Raw genomic sequence first — 22,718 nt, forward strand, 5'->3', positions numbered from 1 at the left:
GTCAAATTGTACGCCCCTCAGATAGGGTCCGCAACTTGGGAGTCCTCCTGGACCCACAGCTGACTTTTGAACACCATTTGTCAGCTGTGACCAGGGGGGCATTTGCCCAGGTTCACCTGGTACACCAGTTGCGTCCCTACCTGAACCGGGAGGCTCTCACAACAGTCACTCGTGCCCTTGTGACCTCTAGGCTGGAGTACTGCAACGTGCTCTACATGAGGCTGCCCTTGAAGAGTATTCGGCGACTTCAGCTTGTCCAGAATGCAGCCGCGCGAGCGATCGTGGGTGCGCCTCGTTTCACCCACGTAACACCTATCCTCCGCGAGCTGCACTGGCTGCCTGTTGATCTCCGGATTCGCTTCAAGGTGCTAGTTGTCACCTACAAAGCCCTTCATGGTATTAGATCTGGATACTTGAGAGACCGCCTGCTGCCAATTACCTCCACTAGACCAATAAGATCCCACAGACTAGGCCTCCTCCGAATTCCATCAGCCGCCCAGTGCCGACTGGCGACTACCCGGAGGAGGGCCTTCTCTGTGGCTGCTCCGACCCTGTGGAACGAACTCCCCGTGGAGATTCGTACCCTCACCACCCTCCAGGCCTTCCGCACAGCCCTTAAAACCTGGCTGTTCCGACAGGCTTGGGGCTAAAGACTTGCAGCCCCACTCCGAATGGTATGATTGTTGTGTTTTTAGCTGTGTATGGTCTTTTTGTTCTGTAACTTTGTTTGTTTTTCCCCCTTCCCTGGAATTGTGAGCCGCCCTGAGTCCCCTCAGGGAAAAGGGCGGCATACAAATAAAGTAAATTCAAATTCAATTCAAAATTCTTGTTTTGGCAGGCATAAAAAAAGACATTTTTTTATTTGCTAAAAAGCTTTCCAGTTGATTTACTGCTAAGTAGCATTTCAATTAATTTGTTAAGTTTCAATTGATGTATTGCTTCACCGAAACCCTATTTCATTTCTAATTTTGTCATTTTTAAAAATTCAATAATATTTTAGCTGTTGACATTTAACGTTTTAATTATAATCTGGCTGGGCTATTATTTGTAAATTGTTTTTTGTGGGTTTAGACCAGTGTTCTTCAACTTCAACCGCAAATTCCAGATGTGTGGATTCCAACTCCTACAATTAGGGGAGCTGAAATTCAACCAGTTTATATAGTAGTTGTGAAACATTGATTTAGATATTGGGTTTTTTTGGGGGGGTAATAAGATAAAGTATTAAATAGTGAAGATATAAGGGACCTTCTGCACCTCAGTAGTGAACCGAAGGGATTAAGCTACCGTATTTTTTGGAGTATAAGAAAATCCAAAGTATAAGACCCACCTAGCTTTTGGGGAGGAAAATAAGCAAAAAAATCTGCCTCTGCCTCCCAGCAATTCGCCTCCTTGCAGAAAACAGCAAACAGCCTGTTCAATTTCAGCACAGCTCGATTAGCACAAGAAGCTGATTGTTGGTTGGATCGGCCTCCCGACCATCAGCTGTTTCAGGCTGCAGGGATTGCCATTGCCTATTGCCACCTCCGCGCACCCCATTTTCGGCCTCCGCATCCTGTTTTCAGCCTCTGCATGCCCTGTTTTTGGCCTCTGCGTGCCACATTTTCCACCAGTTCTGGGTGGCAGGTATCTGTATGTTTGAACCTGAAATGGCCCATAGGCTTATCTATCTATCTATCTATCTATCTATCTATCTATCTATCTATCTATCTATCTATCTATCTATCAATCATCTATCTACCTATCTATCTATCTATCTATCTATCTATCTATCTATCTATCTATCTATCTATCTATCTATCATCTATCTATCTATCTATCTATCATCTATCTATCTATCATCTATCTATCTATCTATCTATCTATCTATCTATCTATCTATCTATCATCTATCTATCTATCTATCTATCTATCTATCTATCATCTATCTATCTATTATCTATCTATCTATCTATCTATCTATCTATCTATCTATCTATCTATCTATCATCTATCTATCTATCTATCATCTATCTATCTATCTATCTATCTATCTATCTATCTATCATCTATCTATCTATCATCTATCTATCTATCTATCTATCTATCTATCTATCTATCTATCTATCTATCTATCTATCTATCATCTATCTAGCTATCTGCTACCTATCTATCTATCTATCATCTATCTATCTATCTATATATATATCTATCTATCTATGTATCTATCTATCTATCTATCTATCTATCTATCTATCTATCTATCTGTCTATCATCTATCTAGCTATCTGCTACTTATCTAGCTATCTATCATCTATCTATCTAATATCTATCTATCTATCTATCTATCTATCTATCTACCTACCTACCTACCTACCTACCTACCTACCCACCCACCTACCTATCATCCATCCATCCATCCATCCATCCATCCATCCATCCATCCATCCATCCATCCATCCATCCATCCATCTATCTATCTATCTATCTATCTATCTATCTATCTATTGTGGTTTCCCCAAAATAAGACAGGGTCTTATTTTCTTTCCCTCCCCCCTGAAATAAGCGCTTGGCCTTATTTTCAGGGAGGTCTTATTGTTTTTGAGGTACAGGAGGCGGTGAGCGTGGTCACCTCATGGCTGCTGCTGTGTTGCAACATTTTCAGGGAGGGCTTATTTTCAGGGGAGGGATTATTTTAGCACATGCGTTCAAAAGCCCGATTGGGCTTATTATCCAGGGAGATCTTATTTTCAGGTATATCATTGCCCATCGAACCTTGGCTCGATTGGGAACCCGAAATTATTTTTCTAACAGTTACATGCCAGTTGTCTTGGCTGCGACTCTTCCCCAAGATCATTCCGATGCACCTTAACTGTGAGCAGTTACTTTAACAAAAAGTAGTAATCTCTGGGCCTGGCCTTTATGTCAGAACCCCAATGCGAGCTAACATTTTTCACATCCGGATGTCCTGCGCTAGGGATAGGAAATTGTTCCTGCTCTACCACATAAATAAACATGACTTAAGAGGCCCTCCATCCAAAGGGGTCATTCCCAGACCACCCACAGGGGCATCTGTGGCTACGTTTTTTCCCCCTCTGCTTCAAATCTGCAAGTTGAAAGTTGGTTTGTTTACATGCGTTGATCTCTCACGGTAAAGCAGCTAAAGGAGAGAAGAAGGCTACTCACTTGTTAGCAACTGCTTGCATGAATTCATCCAGCAAGTCATCGTACTGTTTCCCACGAACTCGCTTGTGTTTGAGACCAATGTAGAGCGGGTCATTCAGGAGTGCCTAAAATAGAGGAAGAGAAAATAAATAATGTCGGCTTGAACAGCGGCGGGATATTTTTGTCCTGCCGGCTAAAACCGTTCTTCCTGCATTAGCAGGAACATTGATGGTTTTATCTTCATTTCGGGCAGTTAACCCCCAAATAGTAAGGTTCTGTATAGTGGCTCAGGTTGAGTGACATCGCGAATGTAGGAACTACGAACTAACCAGAGGTGAGTTCTTACCAGTTCGCACCTATTCAGTAGAACCGGTTCGTCAAATCTACCGAACCGGTTAGAAGAGGTTCCACCAGTGGACCCGGAAAGCAGGCCACACCTACAGAAGAGGTTCCAAAATTTTTTGAAACCCACCACTGGTCCTTGGATATGATTATTCTACACTATCATGCTCATATTTATAAAACTCAGTGCCTCTGTGAAAGGTAAGGATGACTACTGCGTTTGTGGTGCAATCAGAACATTGCGTGTGTTGAAGTTGTTTTAACGCAAACCAAAGATGCCTTTTAAAAAACAAGTTTACATCATATTCTTATGCATGCCAGTGCTGTGTGTGAGGTAATTTAAGATGGTTCTGACAAGTGTCGTCGGCATCTTCATATCCGGTCACATGGGTGGCAAGACACTCCCATCCGGTCACATGGGCGGCAAGCCACTCCCACAAAGGAGGCCACACCCACAGAGTAGGTTTGAACAATTTTTGAAACCCACCACTGGAACTAACGATATCAGCTGCTTACAAGGAGAACCTCTACAAAATGTTCTACCGGTGGTATCTATCACCAGTCAGAATGGCTAAGATGTTGTCAAAACAGATCGCCAAAGTGTTGGAGGTGTGGATACAAACAGGGCACATTCTATCACATGTGGTGGACTTGTCCCAAGGTTGGAAAATACTGGCTTAAGATAAGGAAGTGGCTGGAAAAGATAACTGAGCAAAGGATAGAGCTGAAGCCAGGATTGTTTCTCCTGGGAATCTTTGATGGGAAAATGGAGAAAAAATTACAATATAGAAATGTATAAATGTATAGAGAGTATCTAAATAAGGATATAACTTAGGATATAGAAATAGATTTTTTAATAAATAGGATTGTTACGGAAAATATGGATACCGATATGGAAAAGCTGCTACAAGTGTAAATTTGTGTTTTGTCTTTTAAATGTTGAATATTTAATAAATACTATTTTTTTAAAAAGAGAAAATGTAGGAACAGGAACCTGGCTCATAAAACATCTCTGTCTTTTCCTGCGAATAAATGGAATAGGGTTTCCTGCCTGAGGAGGGGGTTGGACTAGAAGACCTCCAAGGTCCCTTCCAACTCTGTTATTCTGCTTATCTGACTATGGGGCTATGTTGTTTAAAGCAGCTATGTTTTAAAGTATTTTGGGAAGCCCCCACCCCTCCTAGAAGAATGAAATATTTTGGGAAATATTAAAAAGGCAGAATATTATATTTCCCCAAAGGAGAAATGGAGAACATGCTCTTGAAGCCAGAAAGCAGCTGCCAACAGTTCACAGCAGATGCCAACACTTATTTTATTTTATTGTATTTATTTACTTATTTTACAGCATCTTTAAAGCAGTTGTGTCGTCCTGGGAGCGTAGGGCAAATTGCAGAGGGCAGCTTTGGAGCATGATGTAGCAACAGTGTTTTTTCAAACTTGGCAACTTGAAGATGTATGGACTTCAACTCCTGGAATTCCCCAGTTGGGGGAATTCCTGGGAAATGAAGTCCACACATGTTCAACTAGTCTAATTTGTAAAAACAACAACACTGACATAGGGCCAGTCTGCATCATCTTAAAGCAGCTGTGTCTTTCCCCAGAACATGCAGCAACTGGTTGTTGTCTAAATTTTGGTATTCATAAGCAGAAATGATATTCAAAGACAAGGGGTGTAGTTTCAGAATAATATTCCTGCAAACATAGCGCTACAGTGTCAACATCTGGATAGAGATGAGCTTAAAGTGATGCAGGCAGAGGACATTCATGCTTTAAAGTTCAAAACACTTTTTAGGGTATCTGAAGTCCTGCACAGCCATACTAAAGAAGAAGAACAAAGATTATTAGGAGGCTGAAGGCTAAAACATACGATGAACGGTTGCAGGAACTGGGCATGGCTAGTCTAGTGAAGAGAAGGACCAGGGGAGACATGATAGCAGTCTTCCAATATTTGAGGGGCTGCCACAGAGAGGAGGGGGTCAAGCTATTTTCCAAAGCACCCGAAGGCCAGACAAGGAAAAATGGATGGAAACCGACCAAGGAGAGATTCAACCTAGAAATAAGGAGGGACTTTCTGACAGTGAGAACAATCAACCCATGGAACAGAAGTTGCCTTCAGAAGTTGTGGGAGCTTCATCCCTGGAGACTTTCAAGAAGAGACTGGACTGCCATTTGTCAGAAATGGTGTAGGGTCTCCTGCTTGAGTAGGGGGTTGGACTAGATGATTTACAAAGTCCCTTCCAACTCTGTTAATCTCTTAAACTACAAAGAGGTCCTTCATTTCCTGAAGCTGTCCTTTAGATGTTATTTATTTTCCACTCCGGTCCTTTCACTTTTAGCGTACAAATGGTACCGTTTAATGCACAATTGTTCACGTAAAATACGGAAATGGAATTGCCTTTGTAAAATGTACTGTTTGATTTTAGATATATTTATTAGAAGATGCGTTTTTGTAACACTTTTCTTGATGTTGCTCTTGAACGTTCCTTTGTAAAGCAAAGTTCATAAGCTTAAACAATCGAAACGTTTTATCCTTATTAACCTCTTTCAGATTTGCTCCTTTTTGAGGCTGGCCCTTTATGTTTTTTTCTGAGAAAACAGGCCCCGTGTGTGTACAGCCCTTCTGGCTTCTGTGTAAATAAAAGAGCTCCCTCACAAAGCAGGGCAAAAATCTGCCTCTCTGTTAAAGAGTAATATTAATCCTCCGTTCAGATTTCAGTTTAACAATGAAACTGTGGAAATACTATCCTTCCATGCACTTCATACCTCTCCATTGCTCTCCTGCCTAGGATAGTAAGAGCAGGCAATTAGCAATTTACTAGATGAGACCAACCTTTGACCACGTGGGAGGGACGTACACTGATGACGTTACCTAGTTGGGTAATGAAATATCTACAGAAAAATAACCAAGCTCAGGAAGTGCTAAGGACCCAATAGAATTCGCTCTACATGGGGCTGCCCTTGAAGAGTGTTCGAAGACTTCAGTTAGTCCAGAATGCAGCCGCGCGAGCGATTGTGGGTGCACCTAGGTACACCCACGTCACATCTATCCTCCGCGTGCTGCACTGGCTGCCTATTGGTCTCCGGATACGCTTCAAGGTGCTAGTCGTTACTTTTAAAGCCCTACATGGTATCGGACCTGGGTACTTGAGAGACGGCCTCCTGCCAGTTACCTCCCAAAGACTTATTAGATCCCACAGACTAGGCCTCCTCCGAATTCCATCTGCCGGCCAATGTCGGCTGGCAACTCCTCGGGGGAGGGCCTTCTCTGTGGCTGCTCCGGCCCTCTGGAACGATCTCCCCGTGGAGATCCGGACCCTTACTATCCTCCTGGCCTTCCGCAAAGCAGTTAAGACCTGGCTGTTCCGGCAGGCCTGGGGCTGTTGAACCATCCAGCCCCATTCGAGGTTACGGCTGTTGTAGAATTTTAAACTGTTGTTTTATTTTATTTTTTTGTATCCCCTCCCTTTTTATTGTGAGCCGCCCTGAGTCCCTCGGGAATAGGGCGGCATACAAACTTAATAAATAATAAAATAGAATCCTGCCCGCCGGCTGCTTAGATCTGGCCCATCCTGGAAACAGCTAAGAACTGGCCTGTGGTGCCAGTGAAAACAGAGCCCAGGTGTGCCACGAACAGCTTCCCCGGGTTCTGTTTTAACCAGCAGAGGGCTGCAGGAGGCCATTGCAGCCAAAAGCAGGCCACATTCAGCCTCTCCCACCTCCATGTTTGCTGGCAGAGGACTGCAGGAGGCCGTCGTGGCCAAAACGGAGCCTCGATGAGTGATGTGGAACTCGCCACACCCACCCTGCCCTCCCCAGTAACCCCCCCCCCAATGAGGTCAAACATAACCCTGATGCGGCCCTCAATGAAATCGAGTTTGACACCCCTGCAATAGAAGATAATATTTATAATTCAGGATTGAACTGTGGGGTTTCTCAGTTTGGTTGTTTGCTCGCAGATGTTTCCTTACCCAACATCATCAATACACTGATGCTGTTACCTATTTGGGTAATGAAATGTCTACAAGAAAACAACCAAACTCAGGGAACACCAAGGACCCAACAGATTTTAATTAGCATCAAAATAAAAATGTGAAAATGTCTGCTTAAAACAAATAAGTCGATATGAGCTCAATTTCCATTGCAAGTAGTCCTCAACTTAGGAGCACAATTGAGCTCAAAATTTGTTGCTCATCAATATTAGCAAGATGTTAAGTGAGTGCGGTCTCATTTTACGACCTTACTTGCCACAGTTGTTAAGTGAACCACTGCAATTGTTAAATTAGAAACACGTTTGTTAAAGTGAAACTGGCTTCCCCATTGAATTTGCTTGTCTGAAGGTCGTAAAAAGGGGGAGATCAAAGGACCACGGGACTCTGCAACTGTCATAAATATGAACCAGTTCTGAAGCGTCCAAATTTTGATCATGTGGCCATGGGGGAAGCTGCAAGTGTGAAAAACGGTCATAAATCACTTTTTTCAGTGCCGTTGTAACTTTGGTCACTCAATGAATGGTTGTTAAGTTGAGGACTTCCTGTACTTGCTTTGAAAGAGATGCCAGATGCTTTGTCCATGTGTCAATGATGCTCAAATCAACCTGTAGGAAGTTAAAATCCACCCCCTCTCTTAGAAAAATGAAACATCCTGGGAAATATTGAAAAGGCAGAATATTATATTCCCCTGGATCAGAAGTGGAGAAACATGTTTTTAGGCAGGAAGCAGACTCACTCTTAATAGCCCCCACCTTTCTCAATGGGCCATTAAAAGGCCTGAGCCGGTCTATTCTACATAACAAAGATCCCCCTTCAGCTCCAGGGTGATGGGATTAAGGCATGATATTATTAGCCCTTTACCCATCTCACCTGGGAAGAAGCAAGGCTCAATCAAACTTGGGCTCAAAACACAGCCTAGAGAGTTGCCCCTGCATGGACCTATGAGAGTCTGACAACCAATCAGAATACAAGCTCAGGTTCAAAGCCCAGAGAGGGCATAAAACCAGGGACTTTCAGAATCTCAGTCTCTTTTTTCTTCTTCACCCAACATCTGGAAGCATGGGATCCCCCTTTTCTGTTCAGGAGCTCAAGCCATGTGACCCTGTTCACCATTAAAACCATCTTTCCAAGCAGCCTCCATGTTTCCAGTGTCTTTTTCCCCACTTGGAACTGAACCCAGAAGGACATTTCTTCCAACAAAGCAAAGGATGTCCACCATCTTGCCTCATTTGATTGACGCACACATCCCCAAGCCCCGGACACCACTGCACGAGGCTTTGTCTTGGGCCTAATCCCAGTCTGTGTACACAGACACATAATTCCTGCTTTTGCCTGAAATATTGTTTTTTCCAAGAGAGCCATAACTCCGGCCATTAATTGAATGATTCATAGGAAGCCCTGGTTTAGCTTGGTGGGAAACAGGATTCTGGACCGCACGCTGGAAACAGAAGCAGATGCAGAGACCAGGGGACAATTAAACAGACCAAGGATGACTAAGAGGAAAGAGATGGGTGTCTCAATCAATAGGCTGATTCAGCTGCCCCAAAAACGGGGGACGTAAAAACATCTTTCCATGTGACACATTGTTCCCACGGGGCATTCTCACTGACATTTCACATCGTTTTGTGCGTTGTTTTCCCAAAACAGAGAAAGGCACAGCTGTGTTTCTCCACCAGGAAGCATAAAAGGGGATTCCCTGGATTGGAAGTCAAAGTTTCTCTCCTCTGTCACGTCCACTGAAGGGTTTTTGTTTTAAAACACTATCAGCTGCCTAATTAGACAAAACCATCATGTTGATTAAGGGGCCTTAGTCTTGCAATCACTTGCAGGGAGTCGATAAATATTCTGCAATAGTTTATAGTTTATAGTTTTGGTTTATTTGTATGCCGCCCTTCTCCAGGAGGGACTCAGGGCGGCGAACAACTCAAAGGGGAAAGGGAACATAAACAACAGTACACATAATTAAAATACACGAAAATCACACAGCCATACCAGTCGAGAGGGGAGGGGAACTCATCAACCCCAGGCCTGCCGGCACAGCCAGGTTTTGACGGCTTTCCGGAAGGCCTGGAGAGATGTGAGGGTCCGGATCTCCGCGGGGAGTTCATTCCAAAGGGCCGGAGCTGCTACAGAGAAGGCCCTCCCCCGGGTAGTAGCCAGATGGCATTGGCTGGTGGACGGAACCCGGAGGAGGCCAACCCTGTGTGATCTAATGGGTCTTTGGGAGGTAATTGGCAGCAGGCGGTCTCTCAAGTACCCAGGTCCAATACCATGAAGGGCTTTATAAGTTACGACTAGCACTTTGAAGCGTATCCGGAGACCGATCGGTAGCCAGTGCAGCTCGCAATCTCCCAAATATGCTTTTTTTTTCAAGAGGCAACTGGATTTTTCCCGGAAGAAGTTTCACTTCTCATCCAAGAAGCTTCTTCAGCTCTTGACTGGAAGGTGGGGAATGGAAGGATTTATATTCTTTGCAGACAGCTGGTCATTTATGGGGCTGCCCCTGAAGAGTGTTCGAAGACTGCAGTTGGTCCAGAATGCAGTCGCGCGAGCGATATTGGCTGTACCTAGATACACCCATGTTACACCCATCCTCCGCGAGCTGCACTGGCTCCCTATTGGTCTCCGAACGTGCTTCAAGGTGTTAGTTGTTACTTTTAAAGCCCTACATGGTTTAGGACCTGGCTATCTGAGAGACCGCCTCCTGCCACCTACCTCCCAACAACCAACTAGATCTCACAGGTTGGGCCTCCTCCGGGTACTGTCGACCGGACAATGCCGGCTGGCGACTCCCCGGGGGAGAGCCTTCTCTGTAGCTGCGCTGGCCCTGTGGAACGATCTACCCATAGAGATCCGGACCCTTACCACTTTCCCGGCCTTCCGCAAAGCCACCAAGACCTGGCTGTTCCGGCAGGCCTGAGGCTGTTGATCAATGTCTAGCCCCACCTACACTGAATGGATGATGTGCAATTTTAATAATGTACCTTTATTTTTAAATTTTAAAATGTTTTATCTGTCTGTAAGCCGCCCAGAGTCCCTAGGGAGTGGGCGGCATACAAATTTTATTAAATTGGAAAATTGGAAAATTTGCATCCTTTTAGAGAGTCGTTGAGGCCACTTGGGGATTTATCTGTGTCCTCAGGGTCACCCGAGTGGTGCTCCTGGTTCCAGAAGTCTGCAATTTTTTTTCTCTCTCTCTGGAAATCCGTTCCTACTCCCCCACCATTTCAAGGGTGTTCATTCCAAATTGCATAGCTAGAAATCTGTAGAGATTCTCTGTCCTCCAGGTCATGGTGTTCCCAAAAGTGCATTTTTAGGAGGCAACGAGACTTTGTTTTTCTCTGAAGATGTTTCTCTTCTCATCCAAGAAGCGTCTTCAGCTCTGACTGGATGTTGGGGAATGGAAGGATTTATACTCCTTGCAGAATGCTGGTTATTTGCATCCTTTTAGAGGGTTGTTGAGGCCACTTGGAGGTTTTGTCTGTGTCCTAGGGGTCGCCTGAGTGGTGCAAATGGGTGTGGAGCCTTCTTGGAACTGCTGAAAGGACTCCTGTGTTGTGGAGCTGTGCTTTCTGCAGGATGGTTTATTTTTTGTCCTGGGTCCCTTCACTGTTGAACACAGGCAGAGGTTGTTGGGGATGAGTCTGCGTTGACTCCATCTCCATCTCAAATCCCAATGGAAATTATGGTCCCAGTGATGGTTGTAAGATGAGCTCTACCTGTAACAGTCTCCCAATTTGCCACATCCATAGCTAACTCAGTGTTGACTCAACCGTGCCAACTTTAAGAGGTGTGGACTTCAACTCCCATAATTCCCCAGCCAGCCATGTTGGCTGGAGAATTCTGGGAGTTGAAGTCCACACCTCTTAAAGTTGGTAAGGTTAAGAAACTTTGATCTACCTCAAACCCGCATCATCAAATGACATAACCCGATTTTCCCCCCACTTCGCTAAACCGGGTATAGGCGTGGCCAGTGAGTGATGCATCCTCTCCGCAGGCTGTGAATTTGACAGCCCTAATGTAGATGAATCTAATCTTGACTCTTGTTTTTTCTTCCTAAATTTTAAGACTCATGCAAACTTTGTCACATTATCAAGTTTGCTGATTTTTACTTTATTTACCATGAAACCTTATAAACAGCCAAGCTGACGTCTATCTGACATCTGTTGTTCTAGTACAGGGGTAGGGAACGATGGTCCTTTTATGACTTGTGGACTTCGACCCCCAGAATTCCTGAGCCAGCCTGCTCAGGAATTCTGGGAGTTGAAGTCCAGAAGTAGAAGGACACACGGACACTGCACTGTTATATACTGTGAGGAGTGTTTTTTTATGGAGAGACTTCATTTTCTGTCTATATGCAAAGTTACATGCATTTTTCATTGTTAATAAATGACACATTTCTGGCTCTGCTTTCCTGCACTTATTAACAGCTTTGAGTTCTTAAATTGGAATTTTCTTTTCTTTTCTCTTTACAATAACCTGAACATTACCCTCTGTCTTTAAACGTTCCACAGAAAAATGAGAACAAAGCCATTAAGAAAACCGTAGGACCTTGTCAATTACGGTGATTCACTGTTTCATTTCGTGCTTATTCGAGTTTATTTTCATTTTAAGTTTCAAATGTAGAAATTCTTCTTATCCAGCTGGAATCCTTCTTTTAATCTCTTGAAGGTTGAACTGGAAGGTATCCTGAATTTATTGGCTTTCACAGGATCTGCTAAAATGTTAACATGTGGATCTCAGGCAGAGACAGATCAGATCTACCTGGTAGAGATTAAGAAAATAAAATCTGGTGTGGAGAAGTTGAATAGAGCCACCTCCTTCAACTTGTCCACCGGATGTTGTGGACTTCAGCTCCCATACTTTCGGCTGATTGTGAGTTGGGAGAGCTGAAATCCCACACATCTGCAGAGCACATAGAAATGGATACACTAAGAAGAACTAGCTCCTAAATCTAAATATTATGAAATAGCCAACAATACTTCCGGGAAAAAGTAGTCATTTGTGAAACACACAATTTGCTGCTGCAGATGGAAAGACCACAAACTTACATTGACTTCCTTCCTTCCTTCCTTCCTTCCTTCCTTCCTTCTTTCCTCCCTTTCCTTCCTTCCTTCCCTCCTGCCTGCCTCCCTCCCTATTCCGCCTTTCTTATTTTCACAAGACGGAGAACATATCCAACAGTAGAATTTCCTGTTTCCTATTACAGTTAAACAGTTGAGCAGTAAAGCACATGGTGACTGTATTCTTTGTTTGCTCTGTGGTTCTCTGTGTCAAACTCAAGACCTGTGGGCCGGATTCGAGGGTTTAGATCTGGCCCATGGGGCCACCCTGGAAACAGCAAAGGACCAGCCCGCGGTGCCTCTGCCAGCAAAAATGGAGATCAGAAGGACTACACAGCCCTCCTGAGCTCTGTTTTCACTGGCAAAGGGTTTCCAGGAAACCGAAAACAGAGCTCGGGAGCCCATTTTCACTGGCAGAGCACTCAGGCCACCACAGATACCCCTGACTTGAGTGATGTCATGCTGGCCATGCCCACTCTGGCCACGCCCATCCCAGAGCCCCCAGAACAAAGACAACCCTGATGCGGCCCTCGTTGAAATCAAGTTTGACAGCCCTGCTCTATACCATTTCAGACAAATAGTTGTCCAGTCGCTTTCTAAAAGCCTCCAGTGATGGGGCAGCCGCAACTTCTTGTAGCATCCCAATGGTCACATGATCAAAATTTGGGTGCTTGGCAACCGGTTCATACTTATGATGGTTGCAGTGTGCTGGGATCATGTGGTTAATTTTTGTGGTCTTCTGATCAGCAAAATCAATGGGAAGCCAGGTTTGCCACCCCTGCTATATATAAATATAATTTCTAACATGAACTCACAGTCACTAATTTTCTAGCTTGGTGTCGTAACCACTAAACCAAACTGAGGATTTTCCAAATTCATGGTGGATTAGTCTAGGAAGAGCTGTGAGTCATTATAGATGATATGATGAATGAACAAATGAAATCATGGAATGACTGGGGCCTATCACAATGAATTAGTGGCTTACAAAATCCTCTCAAGTAGGGAAGATTAAATTTTTCATTCTCCTTTTGATCTAAAGTTCAAAGGAATCTTAAAGGGTGAAATCAGACCCTTTTTCATATTTGGAGAGGTGTTGGGTTAAGGCGGAATGGGTGCATTAAGTGTTTAAGACCTGAGGCATCATTCCTCTAAAGAGTAACAGCTTTAGGACACAAATGGGGCATTTCTGTCAGTGGTAGGATTCAATCTTTTTACTACCGGTTCTGTGGGTGTGGCTTTGTGGGCTTGGCATGGCTTTGTGGGCGTGACAGGGGAAGGATACTGCAAAATCCCCATTCCAGGGTTGAAATCCAGCAGGTTCTGACAGGTTCTGGAGAATCGGTAGCAGAAATTTTGAGTAGTTCGGAGTACCGGTAGCGGAAACTTTGAGTAGTTCAGAGAATCGGCAAATGCCACCTCTGCTGGCCCCAGAGCGGGGTGGGAGTGGAGATTTTGCAGTATCCTTCCCCTGCCATACCTCCAAGCCACACCCACAGAACCGGTAGTAAAAAAAAGAATTTCACCACTGCTCCATTCCCTCCCCACTCCGGGTGGAAGGTTAGTGCAACATCCCCCATTCCCTCCCCACCCCACTAACCTGCTTTCCAGCTCCGTTCTCCTGTTCAGGTCAACAACAGAAGATCAGCTGGGAGGTAGCAGGGGCGGGGCCAGCCTATTTGCCGGTTCTCCGAACTACTCAAAATTTTCTCTAGAACCTGTCAGAACTGGCTGAATACCCCCTCTGATTTCTGGCCCACACATGTGGGGCCTACCTCCCATCTTGCTGGCTCCCCACAGGTCTTCTGCCTGTGTCCCACCCCAGGGGGTCCCCCATATGGGAGGGCTGGATCAAGATCAGGAAGGAGAACCAACTGATCACCCTGCAGCCTCCATAAGTAGAGAGAACTAATTTTAAATTTAAATCCAGTTTTGAAATTCTGAGAGATATTCCAGCTGACACCGTTTCTAATTTTTCTTACTAGAGGGTGGTGAGACCATATAAGCTATTTGTGAGATCTCTGGAGAAAAAGCTTGATTGAATCGTAATGAAAAATTGGATTGTGGCTCCAAATAAGACTGTGATTACTTCATTTTGCGCAAGTTACAACAGTCAACCTTTGCTTTGTTATTTTATTGTTTTAATCAATACGCTACCAATGTTTTTTTTTTTTTTAAAAAAACCACTTTAACGAAGAGCATTTTGTTAGCTAAGTTGATCACATCAAATAGCACAAGGTATTTTTTTGGCCAAAAACAAAGGAGGGGAAAAGTTGCAGATGTCACTTCTGGCAAGGAATTTAGTTGCTGGATTGCATCCTTTTGTAGCTGAAGACCAGAAAACTGCGAACAGATGCAACTGCTCTCATATCATTACAAACATCAGGGTGTGTGCAAACTGACAAAAACACTGAAATTAACGAGGCTTGGATTCTTGATTTGGCAAAATGTGATCTCCTCTGGTCACGCACAGGGATGTTTGCATTTCCTTCTGACCAGCACAGGAAAAGTCACATCTATTTGATTGACTGGAAAGTTTTTATCGCAATCTCTCATGCTGAAAGATTGAGATGATCCCTTTGGCTCCAGAAAATAACTATCACACAACTTGTTGAAATGTTTCAGACCAGGGGTGTCAAACTTGATTTCATGGAGGGCCGCATCAGGGTTCCATTTGACCTTGGGGGGGGGGGGGGGCGTGGCCAGCTCGACATCACTCATGTCAGGGGCACCTGTGGTGTCCGAGCGCTCTGCCAGAGAAAACTGGCTCCTGAGCTCCATTTTCAGTTGCGACGGTCTCCTGCAATTCTCTGCCAGTGAAAACAGAGTTGGGGGTGCTGCCTGCAGCCCCCGGGAGCTCAGTTTTCGGCTGCAGCACCTCCGGCAACCCTCTGTCAATGAAACCAAACTCAGGAGGGCCGCATGCAGCCCTCCTGAGTTCCATTTTTGCTGGCAGAGGCATCACGGGCCAGTCTGCTGTTTCCAGGGTGGGCCTGCAGGCCAGATTTAAGCACCCCGTGGGCCGAATCTGGCTCCTGGGCCCTGAGTTTGACACCCCTGCTTTAGACAATTTCAATTCTTCTAGTCCACCCCATGCTTAAGAGGAGAACCTATACTATTCCAGACAAATGGCTGTCCAATCTCTTTTTAAAAACCTCCAGTTCTGGAGCATCCACAATTTCTGGAAGCAACTTGTTCCACCGATTAATTGTTCTCACTGTCAGGAAATTTCTCCTTTATTTCTAGGTTGCTTCTTTCCTTGGTTAGATTCCATCCATTGCTTCTTGTTCTGGGTTCAGGTGCTTTGTAGAATAGCTTGACTCCCTCTTCTTTGTGGCAACCCCTGAGATATTGGAAGACTGCTATCATGTCTCCCCTAGTCCTTCTTTTCATTCAGATGATAGACATTGACCATTTCATTTAAGATCATTGACCTTCACCACCCATGATGGACAATTTAGGCTTGCAAGATTGAATCTGGGTCAGTCACTGGGAGCAGAGGTTTACTGCTCTGAGCTTTTGGACTCGTGCTGGAGCCCATCTTCAGGGAACATCTCTCTACTGAATATGCGCTGTTATGTGAGTTATATTTATTTGGTGCCTTCCTATTGTTGGAGTGGTGTGTTGATGGCTGGCGATTGGCTGCTGTTATCTTGAGCTGCCAAGTCCTCAGCTCCTGATTAGCTGGTGGTAAATCAGCACTCTGACAAGGGCCCTGTTTCCCAGGCTTTTCATGGTTTCCCTGGCTGTTTTTGTGCCTGCTCGACCAACAATCTCAATAGCCGCAAAATTGAACGTGTGTCCTTGTTCATTGCAATGTGAGGCTACCAATGAGTTCGGGTCTCCTTGTCTGACTGCTCGCTTGCAATCTGGTGGTTAGGTTCCTCCCCGTCTGTCCTACATAATCACAGGGGCAATCCATGCAGGGGATGTAGTGGATCAGGGGTCTCCAACCTTGGCAACTTTACGACTTGTGGACTTCAACTCCCAGAATTCCTCAGCCAGCATGCGCTGGCTGAGGAATTCTGGGAGTAGAAGTCCACAAGTCGTAAAGTTGCCAAGGTTGGAGACCCCCACCATAGATTACATTAGAAGTATCTCCAATGTCCAAGTGATCTTTGCAATGCATGATTTGTCCCCATACTACATGGTAGCCTCTGGGCGGTATGCAATGCCCAAAATTTAGGCTTCCCCCTCATGGTTTTACGTTCATACTAGGTCACCAGCCGTTGCTGTATCTGTGCTACATTCAGCATTTCCTGCAAGCACTAAGGAGGCTGTCATTCAGTTCTGGTATGTTTTGGGCAATCTTTCATATGTGAAACCAAAGCCCAGCATGCTCAAGATAGAGTTCTAATCCAGAGATTAGCTTTCAAACAAACATACTGTTGACACTGTCTAACACACATCTTAAGCTACATGCAGTCTAATGATATATTCAGGCTGTCCCAAAAGTACTTTTCAAAAGACAACTGGATTTCTTGGGGATTTCCCCCCCCCCCCTGAAAACATTTTGCTTCTCATCCAAGAAGCAACTTCAGTTCTGACTGAATGGCAGGGAATAGAAGGATTTATATCAGGGGTGAAATCTAGCAGGTTCTGGAGAACCAGTAGCGGAAATTTTGAGAAAATCGGTAAATACCACCTCTGGCTGGCCATGCCCCCATCTATTCTCTGCCTCCCAAGTCCCAGCTGATTGGGAGGAAATGGGGATTTTGCAGTAACCTTCCCCTGCCATGCCCAGCAAGCCATGCCAACAGAACAGGTAGTAAAATAATTTGAATTTCACCACTGATTTATATTCTTTGCAGTTGTTGTCAACACTCTGAAAGAATGTAAATCCTTCTCTTCCCCACCATTCAGTCATCTATGGAGATTCTCAGTCATCCAGGTCATGGTTGTCCCATGTTCAGCTGTCTGCAAATGTCCAGCTGTCTGCAAGGAGTATAAAACCTTCCATTTTGCACCATCCAATCAGAGCTGAAGAAGCTTCTTGGATGAGAAGCGAAACGTTTAAAAAAAAAAAAACCCCAGAAAGTTCAGTTGCCTCTTGAAAAAAGCATCTTTGGGATCACCATTTAGTCAGAACTGGAGAAGCTTCTTGGTTGAGAAGCAAAAAGTTTTCAAGGAAAAAAAAAAACCAAGGAAGTTCAATTGCCTTTTGAAAAATCACCTTGGGAACCCCCATGACCTGGATGATTGAGAATCTCCATAGAGAGCAGGGGTGGGATTCAGACGGTTAGGATCAGTTCAGGCGAACCGGATGCTAATTTTGCATTTGATTCACTGAACTGGTAGTTGGAAGGACTGGCTGGCCTCGCCCACCCTGCCGCTCCTCTCCCAGGAGTCTCCACCCCGCCTGTTCATCATGCCAGGTAAGTGCAGGGCCCACACGGAGGCTCTGAGAAGGCTAAAAAGAGGCCTCCCAGAAGTTCTGGAAGTCCAGAAACGAACCTGTTTTTGCCCTCCGGAGGGCCTCTGGAGCCCGTTTTTGCCCTCCCGGAGGCTAAAAAAAAACCTCTGGAGCCTAAGGAAGGCAAAAAGGCCCTCCCTCGTGGTGTAGGAGACCGAGAAGGCCACGCCCCCAGCAACTGGGCAGAGAACCGATTGCTAAAAGTTTTCAATCCCACCCCTGATAGACAAGCATATTCAAGCAGCTCTGATCCATACCTTTAAAGTCGTAGAAGAGTTCTAAGAGAAAATAAGTGAGCCCTCTCACCTCATTGTCTGTGCCAACATCCAGAAGAACAGGGAGGCACTGCTGCGGGTGAACGCCACCACAAGCGGTGTAGAGTGCGAGTTTTCCTACTGGGATGCCCATCCCGTAGCTTCCTAGATCTCCCAAGCCTAAAATTCTTTCTCCGTCGGTCACCACAATAGCCTGAAAGTGAAGAGAGGAATCTGCTGAAGAAAAAAGCATTCAACGAAGTGTTGCTTTTGTTAAGCAGGAGTGCTAAACCAGGCAGTTTGGAAGGATACTGGATTGTTGCACAGCCAATGGAGTTTTTCTCTGACAAGACCTGAAACATTGGTGGCTGTCCATGATGTTCCCTATACAAATTCTGGATTGACTCAGCTACTTGTGACAATTGATTTCTCATTGTTACTTTATTTTTTTTAAAGTGAAAATATTAATAACTAGTTGGATACCCGTGCTTCACTTTAGAACCGGGCTTGATAAATTGACACAAAGCTTGAAAATTAATGAGTAGTTACGATCGGGCTTGATACATGGACACTTAATAAGGCAACTGGCAGTTGGAACAGAGTTCTTTTCAGGTGGGGAGGGGGAGTAGAATGTCTAAACTCCCAGCCTGCAGGCCAGATGAGTCACACATGGGCCACGCCCATATAAGGCAACTGGCAGTTGGAACAGAGTTCCTTTCAGGTGGGGAGAGGGAGTAGAACGTCTACCACTTGGACAACCATTTGTCTGAAATGGTCTACAGTTTCCTGCTTGAGCAGGGGGTTGGACTAGAAGACCTCCAGGATCCCTTCCAACTCTGTTATTCTGTCATATGCCATTCCTTACTTCAAAACATCTACTTGTTTTAGGGACTGGTTGGAAGAGAAGGAGAGATGCTGGTTTACTTAGAAATAGACCCCTCTAGTTGACAAGGAATTTGCTTTAAGATATTAACATATTACAAATGATTAAAGGCAGAAACTGCAGGAGGATTTAAACATGTGCCACATGGCTTGCGGTTTTCTTTTTTCTCCTGAAAACAAATGGGTATCGCTGTTTGATAGAAAACAATGAAAGCCATGAATGTGAATCAATTTTTTCCATTTCTTTAGATCCCTCCGTTGTTTTTAACTGAAGAAATCAATTCCACGAGAAGGCATCTACAGATAATTGTTTGTGGCCTGGGCTGTGGGCAGAAAAAAGTACTTCTCTTTACACAAAAAACAACAACACTGACCTGAATATATGTTTGTGGTCTGAATATTTTGGATTTGCTAACTCAACTTACTAAACATGCTACAGATGCAGTGAAAACCTTGCTATTGATGTGCATTTCTTTGTTTTAGGATGTGGGCAATCAATCACCATCCCAGCAATGTCAAATATTCTTTAGTATTTTTCTCCTCACAGCTGTTGTCTCTGACTTGCTCTCTAGTAACCTTTAACCTTTCAGAATAACAGAATAATACAGTTGGAAGGGACCTTGGAGGTCATCTAGTCCAACCCCCTCCTCAAGCCGGAGACTATACCAGGGGTATCAAACTCTAGGCCAGATCAAGGGGGCTTAGATCTGGCCTGTGGGACAGACCTGGAAACAGCTATTCTGACCGAGGCTTCACCAAATCACGAAGCGGACTCCTTGTCACGACAAAACCCCTTTTTATTAAGCTAATGCGAATTCCTCTCATTCACATTGAGCAAAGTCCCGGGAAAAAGTCTTTCAAGGGTGAATTTACAACCACAGACCTTATCAGGCTTGGAGAGCTGCCAGGCTGATATTTTCCAAACGCAGCGCTGTACAAGAAAATACTTGGCAAGGAGTCTCTGAGAGTCACGAACAAATCTTCACAATAATTAAGCGAACTAATTGTCTTCTGCAAACTTCCATCTCTTTCACTCTTCTATGGGAGCAGAGGTAAGTTGCTAATCTTTTTACTACCGGTTTGGGCGTGCTCCTGCGTGATGCTTCTGCACATGCGCAGAAGCGTCCAGGTGAGTGGGCGGAACCTCCCATCGCCGCTACTATCAGTTTGGCTCCGGCAGCACCCACCTCTGTATGGGAGGGGCCATTCACTGTCCACCTGTGCCTTTACTCCTGAGTCGGCCCTTGTTCCTTAGCTGTTCCCTTCTCCCGGCAGCTCTGTGCATGCACACATCGGGAAGAGGCTCCAGCTTTTCTTCTGCCTCAATGATCTCCGACTGCAAAGGCAGCTGATAGCTGTCAAACAGCCCTGGACCCCCTCTCTGCCTCTGCCGCAGAGTCCTCGTCCGTGCCTTCCCCAGCCTCCAGGACTGGCCCATGTTCCTCCCCAACCTCCTCACTGTCTGAGTCTGCCACCAGCTCCCCTGACTGCTGGCGGGCCACAACAACAGCAAAGGACCGGCCCGCATTGCCTCTAACAGTGAAAAAGGAGCCTGGGAGGGCCGCACCATTTTCGGCCGTGATGGCCTCTTGCAGTCCTCTACCAGTGAAAATGGAGGCTGCTCTGTTTTCGCTGGCAGAGGGCTAGCAAAACAGACTAAAAAGAAAACAAAAGGAGAAATGTTTCCTCTTTTGCATTTGAGCGTGCGAGAAGGGACAGGAAAGGAGAAAGGGAAAGAGGAAAGACAAAGAAAAAGAAGAAACTATGTGAAGAGAGCAAGGATGGCTGGGGAATTCTTTACGTGCTTCAAACTGCTAGGTTGGCAGAAGACGTGTGATATACCACATGCTAAATAAACAAATAAGGGCAACAGCTTTACATGTTCCATTTCTGAATTTTAAATGTCCACCTGTATTTTGCAATGCAGATTAGATGTCTGGATTCTAATCCAGTTTGCTTTGCTGTGGTTTTTGAACTGAATTTCAGTCTTCCTCTTGTGGCCAGGAATGGGGCAGCCTTGGGATCACAAAGCTATGAGTGCCTCTTTGATCTTAAATCCTGATAAAATCAGGGTATATGCCCAGTCCTACCGCAGAACCTGTTCTTTCAAAAGAAGCAAACCCCAACTTAACCACATGACTGGTTTTTAGCTTGATTGGCTTAGATTCTGAAACGTTCTTGTTTAATTATGCAAACTTCTCATTTACAAAGGCTAGAACTTGGTTCTTGAAAATTCATTCGGCATGTGAAGGATGCCAATCTTCCTGATGGGTGTGTGGATGAGTTCTGTCTTCTTCAGAGCACAACGGAGAGATGTTACTATGGAAATGCTGGACTTTTAATGCAAAGAAAGGGTTGGGGAAAAACAACTTTGCCTAGAAACCGCGATTCTATATTACTAAAGGTAGACAAGAGAGATTCAGTTATTGTTGTTTTTTTAAAGGTAGCCACAATTACTCATGCTCAGAAGTGGAATCTTCATTATATCTTAAATTTATTTTTAATCCTGCCTTTATTATTTTTATAAACACCTCAAGGTGGCTAAAAGTGTGTAGAGATTCTCAATCATCCAGGTTCTTGGATGAGAAGCAAAACATCTTCAGAGAAAAACAAGAAAGTCCAGTTGCCAATTAAAAAAAAAACAACACCTTTGGGACAACCATGACCTGGAGGACTGAGAATCTTTACAGAAGTTTAACTATACAATTTGGGATGAATACCCTGTGGGAAGTTATCATCCAGCCCTCTCCCAGAAAAATGAAATATCCTAGGAAATATTGAAAAGGCAGAATATTTCTCTGAATGTGAAAAGAAACATGTTTTAAAAGACAGAATAGTTGCCTATAGCTTTCTGCCCATCCCCAGCTAATGGGCCATTAAGATGGCCAGGCTAGCCCACTTTACATAATAAAGACTTCTCCTCACTGCAGCTGTAGGGGGAAGGGATATTACTCAACTCTCCACATGGCATCTGAGAACTCATCTATACCTGGACTCATCACAGCCTAGAGAGTAGCCCCCTGCATGGCACCATGGGTGTCTGGCAACCAGTCAGAATACATTTCTTACACAGGAACAGGAAACAGAGAGGTGGGACTAAACAGGGTATAAAAAGCCTAGCAAGCCCCTTCCTCAGCCCTTCTCTCTTCTTCTCCACCTACATTGAAGCATGTGATCACCTTTTCTGTACAGGGCTCAAGCCATGTGGCCCTGTCCAACAATAAACCATCTCTCCAAGCAGCCTCCATGTCTCCAGTGTCTTCTTCCCCACTTGGAGCTGAACCCAGAAGGACATTTCTTTCAACAACCCTTTGAATGGTGTGGGAGTAGGAATGGATTTCCAGAGGAAAAATTGCAGACTGCAGGAACCATTTGCACCACTCAGGTGACCCTGAGGACACAGATTAACCTCCAAGTGGCCTCAACAATGCCAATGACCAACTGTCTGCAAGGAATATAAATCCTTCCATTCCCCACTATCCTGTTAGAGCTGAAGAAGCTTCTTGGATGAGAAGCGAAATGCCTTCACAAGAAAAAACAACAAGGAAGTCCAGTTGCCTCCTGAAAAAGCACCTTTGGGTCAAGGTGGCAAACACATCTACTTCTGCATCCTATTTCCCCACAACAACCCCATGAG

At 44.7% G+C, this 22,718-nt stretch overlaps 1 protein-coding gene across 1 annotated transcript in view; it reads right to left on the reverse strand.

The window, feature by feature from the left end:
* ME3 (malic enzyme 3) overlaps positions 1–22,718 on the reverse strand; it is a 122,500-nt gene that overhangs the window by 29,053 nt on the left and 70,729 nt on the right. The window contains exons 6-7 of the mRNA XM_032219197.1: positions 18,252–18,413; positions 3,163–3,266 (exon numbers count right to left, since the gene is read on the reverse strand). Coding sequence (XP_032075088.1) covers positions 3,163–3,266; positions 18,252–18,413 — 266 coding nt within the window. The remainder of the gene's footprint in view (positions 1–3,162; positions 3,267–18,251; positions 18,414–22,718) is intronic.

The sequence above is a fragment of the Thamnophis elegans genome, chromosome 6 (assembly GCF_009769535.1).
Source record: "Thamnophis elegans isolate rThaEle1 chromosome 6, rThaEle1.pri, whole genome shotgun sequence".
Classification (NCBI taxonomy): Eukaryota; Metazoa; Chordata; class Lepidosauria; order Squamata; family Colubridae; genus Thamnophis; species Thamnophis elegans.